The 6,000-nt window shown below is 41.4% G+C and overlaps 1 protein-coding gene across 15 annotated transcripts in view; it reads right to left on the reverse strand.

Annotated features, from left to right (window-relative positions):
• col13a1 (collagen, type XIII, alpha 1) overlaps positions 1-1,395 on the reverse strand; it is a 143,028-nt gene extending 141,633 nt beyond the window's left edge. For 7 of the 15 annotated variants that reach the window (XM_042009702.1, XM_042009693.1, XM_042009698.1 and 4 more), the window contains exon 1: positions 702-1,393. In XM_042009702.1, coding sequence (XP_041865636.1) covers positions 702-1,007 — 306 coding nt within the window. In that variant the 5' untranslated portion in view covers positions 1,008-1,393. Of the gene's footprint in view, positions 1-701 lie in introns of all 15 variants that reach the window. The other 8 variants (XM_042009690.1, XM_042009699.1, XM_042009689.1 and 5 more) reach the window with 4 other exon arrangements.
• Between the last annotated feature and the right edge of the window lie 4,605 nt (positions 1,396-6,000).

Raw genomic sequence — 6,000 nt, forward strand, 5'->3', positions numbered from 1 at the left:
ATTGAAGGGCAGCAAAGAGGGTGCAACAGATGTGAAAGGCCGGGAAGAGATCCTCACACATTATCTGAGTGAAGATGAGCTCTTGATCCGTATACCACATGTTCAACCTGCTCGGGAACAGCTGGCTTCAGTTATGCAGGACTCACTAAGTCTTTGGCCAGGCACTTATTAGGGCTTAATAAGGCTTTAATCATCTGTTAAACCAAATAAATCTTGGTATATGTGTGTACAAATGTGAATCATTACTGACTGAACCCATGTTAACAGCATGTTTCTCACCGGCTCATAATAAACTTCTTCCAAATCAAAATCTTTGTTCCACCTGGACTGAAAATGGTACCGATCCAAAGCTGTAGCTTCTTATTTAGGGAATCTTGTGTGTTCCTGGACCTCTGACTGATGTTTGCACAACTTAAAAGGCTAAATTGATCAAAGTGGCAAAACTTTAACCTCAATGACCCCTTTAACAGCTCAGAAATCAATTAAATCTTCCCACAACAACTCAATCAACTGATTTAACCCCAGTCAGACTTATATCAATAAAAATCTGATCATTTTATTTCTGGTGAGGAAGAATTAATTTTCAGCTTCCAGAAGTGGTACTGAAGTTTATTTCTCTGGCTTCTGATGGCTTTGCTAATTTCATGGAATAAAAGTTAAGCTCCCTCCACCGTTATTACTACTGCTCTTTAAGCGCTCACCTCCTCCAGGATCTGGTCCAGTCGACCCATGAGGGGCTCCACCTGCTCCTGAGACAACATCCACGCGGAGAGTTGCGCGTCCCGCTGCCGCTGCTCCAAACTTACTATCCTGGACTGCATCTCCGAGGTCCGTGCAAGAACGAAAATGCAAACTCCAAGACAGAGAAAAGACACCGCAAAGCAAACCGTGATGCCGGACACATCTCTCCAGTTTCTCCACGCCGGCTGCTTTGAAACTTTCTGCTGATCCACGCGGGTCCTTCTCTCCACACCTGGTTTATCCGCGACCCTCTGTTCCTCTTCCATCTCAGAAACCAATGTTTACTTTTATCCACACAGAAAATCCTGTAATCATCAGGTGAGGAGCCACAGGCAGGAATTCTGTGACTGTGAGTTGGTGTAAAACTTCTGCAGATGACCCTCTCTTCTTCAGACTCTCCTAACTAGCTCTGTGCGCGTGGCGCTGCGTGGGGAACTAGAGTAAAGTCGTGGTTGGACGCATTCTGCAGCTTCATCGATCAGTGATGTCCCTGCTCCAGTCTTCTTCTGTCCGTCTCTTGTCCTCTGCTCGCGCTACGTGTTGCAGGTTTGCCGTGTGTGCGCGTCTGTGAAACCCGAGCCAAGCTTCCTCTCCTCTGCAGTGCTGTGGGTGCAGCGCGCTCTCAGCTCACACCCCGCACGCTCCTCCTCTGAGAAGGCTTTAGGTTAAATACCGGAGCTGGATTCATGGCAGCGCTGCTGCCCCCTTTGATCCGCGCACTCGGTGAGAGATATTTTTAGGGGTGTGCAAAGCCAGGACACCCAGTCACAAAGCTCAGCCCAGCTCAGCTCCGCAGCAAAACAACGCAACACCATGCTGTCATTCCCACCACAGGATCTGCTGGATTCTGCTCTGCAGAAAGAACTGAACTCTCACCTCCATCTCAGCAGGCCAGAGCTGGTTCAGGTCTTCTTCGGGATTCATACCAACTGGTCTCTGATATCTGAATGAAAGGTGGAAATTGGGAGAAATGGGCTACAAGTTGGAAGTCTTTTCTGACAGGTCCATGCAGACGGCTGTCCTTCTGGTTCTGCTGGAGATTTTCCTTCCTGGTTCTGGTTCTGATGAAGATAAAGCCAATTTATAAATAATTACAATTTTCTTTTTGATTCAGTCCCTCATCCTGAGATTTCAGCAGACGGTGGAGAAGAAAATCTCCTTTAAACAGAAGGAGAATCTCCAGTAGGACCAGAAGCAGAAAGGAAAACCTCCCGTCAGGACTGGCTGGGCCCTGGTATGTAAAATCCCAGGTTCTCTATGGTATCTGATCTTTAAGAATCCAATTTCATCACAGTCACTGAAACTTAATCACTTTTCAACAGTAAAACACACCTAGTTTCTTCAACTTTCTCTTCCCCTGCAGCCAGTGTTGCCAGAACATAAAAAATCAAACAACCAGCTCAATAAAAACAAGCAACTTGGGCCCCTCCAAAAAAAAAGATAAAAAATAATAGTAAATAATAAAAACATAACGGACTCTCTCTCTCTCGCTATATATATACATTTCTATACATATATATACTGTATGTACTGTATATATAGTGAATGTGAGCATGAATGGTTGTTTGTGTCTCTGTGTTGGCCCTGCTATGAACTGGTGACCTGTCCTGGGGGAACCCTGCCTATCACCTGTTAAATGCTGGGTTAGGCTCCAGCGTCCAGCGACCCTTAATGGATGAAGTGGTATGAATATATATAGAACTGACATTTCTCTTTGTCCATCAAAACCCATGCAGATGGCAGAAAATTGTGATTTTTGGACGTGAAAATGCTCCCAAAAGACAATAAGGAACGTAGTTTTTTAGTTTTTTAGTTTTTTTGTTTTTTTGTTTTTCTAAATGTGGTGTTATCCTGGTGGATTTAAGTTTTGAGGCAAGACAAGGTGAGACATGTTATGACTATGTTTGACAAACATGCAGCATAAATCGGGTCTTCTTCTGCCTCTGGTTCGGTGAATCTTGGTCGTAGCGAGATGAAACTTCCAGCTGTGGAATCTGTGAGATGTGAGCTTTCAGTAGAGGAGCCGTTTGTTCGTGTTCATGGGGAAACATCATCTGTGTTTATGTATTTTCAGACTTGTGTACCTGGTCTTTTAATTATTGTTGTCTTAACTGTGTGTGTTGGCGATAGAAATGGGTTTACTGAGCTGGTAGCTGAGATTCTGGACTTTCTGTGGATACCACACATGTTTATAGTTACATCTACAGACCTGACGCTACACCCGGAAACGAAATGTTAACCCTTAACTCCCGGTAGTGGAGGCTGCAGGTGCATCACATATTGTTCCTTCTGTGTTTAAATCTAATAAAGGAAATTTGTTGTCAATTCTGAAGAACCACATTTTTATTTCTATTTTTAGGTTTTAAAATAAAGACAAAAACAAAAGATGATAGACTTTCTTCTATGGGATGTAGATATGTGTGAAAAATGATTTTTAAAAAAGGGAAAAAGTCTCTAACCTAAAGACAAGAAAAATTGTCTATATATATATATATATATATATATATATATATATATATATATTACTGGTACTTTCAGTGTCATCATGTTCTGGAAATTCAGTGCAATTACTCCCTGTAAAAAAAAACTGAAAAATGGATTAAAATACATGCAGTTGTTATTATATCTATAGTTAAAAAACTTTGTTAGCTATTTATCATGTTAAGTCATGTTTTAAGAGCCATTGTGGAAGGTCCACAGGCTCATTTGCTGCTCCAGAGCCGCAGGTTGAACACCCCTGATTTAGTGTTTTTAAACCAAAATTTACTGCATTTTCTTCATATAGCTGTAGGCCTTCTTTTAAAGGAAAATGACATTTTGTGCATAACAATGTGATTAATCGTGATTAATTGCAACTTTTTATGTGATTAATTGCATGAAATGTTCACATGAAAAATTTAATTGTTGCTCAGCACTAAAAGAAAAAAACAAGAAATAAACACAATCGTTTTAATTGAAGATTAATCATTTACTGGATGCAAATATAACCATGAACCTCAATGACGTGAGGCAACAGTACAAAGAAAAGTGGGTCCAAATTCATCACAATGACAGAAAAATGTTACTTCTTGTCACTGATGCTAAATTAGTTTCTACCAGCTGTTGAATTACTAAATATATTTACTTTTTGCACACTGATTCTGCACTTTGTTACTGTTAAATAAATGAGCATCACTGTTCTGCTGTTGTTCATCTAGAGCCTTTTTCTTAGAATCAAACGATGGTTTACGTTCATTTAGATTTACTGGTACTTTTTGTGTTAGCTGACTAAAAAGGAGATCCCTGTCTGTCCTGGATTAAAGGTTTATGTTGGCACCATTAGCGTCAGATGGAATCAGATGTGTGTTGAGATAAGCAGGTAAAAATAGAAACACATAAACACGGGGACATATAGATGTAATAGACTGAGCTGGAAGCAGTGGAGATGAACCAGCTGGGGACAGTCCAGACACCTTCTATTCACCTTGGATTAATCCAGGGGAAGAATTACGTGGAAGCCGCGTTATGCTCATATGAGACACATGTTGGGGGAAAGAGTGTGAACAGACTGCTGACTTTCAGCACCAGTAAACTTTAGCTTTCAGATGTGGAGGATTAGAGAGCTGCAAATTCAACATGTCAGTCATGAACTTCGTGTTTTCTGTTGGGAATATAAACATATGGAAGATGCTGCGGTCCAGCTCCAGGCACTGACAGAATAAAAACCATCTTTCTGTTCGGAGAAACATGTTTGAAAGATAGAAGAAAAACTTTCAGCAGCTTTCTTGATGACAAACTTCCTGGTTTTCCTCATCTGAGTGTGTGGGTCTGTTGGAGGTAAAAGAGTCCACAGGAAGCTACGCTGAGCAGCAGTGCATGGTATCAAACTACATTCACAGGCCTCAGGTAATCACGAGGAAAATCGGATAATACCTGAGATCATCACTGGGAGCGGAAAAGAGAAAAATTATTATAAACAAGTCTGTTTTGTTCTTGGTCTAAGAATGAAAAAGTAAGTTTTTGTTATTGGAGGACACTGTAGAAAATATTAAGAACCTAAAACAAAGCAATATAAATACTTTACACACACACACTTTATATATATATATATATATATATATATATATATATATATATATATATATATATATATATCCTATAGAAGAAAGTCTCCAAAGGTCCAAAAAACTTTGACTTAGTGAAATTTCTCTGTAAAGTTTCCTGGGGTAACTTATTTTTGCATAAACAAAGTAACTTCAACTGAGTCCCGCAGTTTAGTTTAACTGGTTAATTCATTCATTCATCTGATCCATAAATAATCCAGAACATTCCCAGAACTTCCTTTATTCTCTCTGTTTTACAACAAGACTGAAAACATAATAACTATAAACACTAATTCTTCACACTCCTCTCCATTTGCTCAGACTGCAGATGTTCATGCTCTTCATTCTCTAAGGTAATCACCTGGAATGCTTCTCAAACAGTCTGGAAACAGTCGTTTGATGTCTTTCCACCTTGTTGACTGCTTTTCTAGCTGTAGTCCATCTCACTCCAAACCATGAGAGGGTCAGGTGATGTGGAGCCGTCTGATGCAGCACTGCTTTGGCTACCTCGAAAAACACAGTTGAGTCTAAGGAGTTAATACTCATCAGGGCAGACAGAAATGCCAGTTGTGTCACTTGACCATGACTAGTCACATGACTGATCAGCTGTTTCTTCGATGGTGCCCTGGTTCCTGAGGAGAGGGGGGCTTCTGGGTTCTTAGGGCTCAGGGCCTATCGCTCTGGCCACCCTGGATGGCCGGTGCCTGGCGGAGTCAGCAGCTGCTGATCTTGGCCCGCTGGGGGCTGTGCCCTGTGACCATGGGGGGATCTGGCTGGGTCCTTCCTCTGGGTGGGTCCAGGGTCCTCTTCATGATGGGGGGGCTTGAGTTTATGCTCCAGGATTGCTGCTGATTGCCCGGGTCTCTGGGCCACCCTAGTCTGCCTCGAGCCTCCATAGAGGTGTGGTCATATTTGCAGGATCCCACTCATCTCTGATCCTCCTCATTCCTCAACCTGTGCATGCTGAGAGTCACTGAGGTGTCCAGTGGGTTTAAATACTGAGAGATGCTTTGGTTCAGGTTTTTGTGTTTCTGGTACTTTGGTTGTTGTCGTGATACACTCTTTGTTTTTGTTTGTTTTTTTCTGTTTAATTTTTGTTGTTGCCATCTTTGTTATGTTTTTAAGAACTCCTGATGATTGTCAGCTTAGTTACCTGTACAACCTTTTACATTACATA

Source organism: Melanotaenia boesemani, chromosome 16 (assembly GCF_017639745.1).
Source record: "Melanotaenia boesemani isolate fMelBoe1 chromosome 16, fMelBoe1.pri, whole genome shotgun sequence".
NCBI lineage: Eukaryota > Metazoa > Chordata > Actinopteri > Atheriniformes > Melanotaeniidae > Melanotaenia > Melanotaenia boesemani.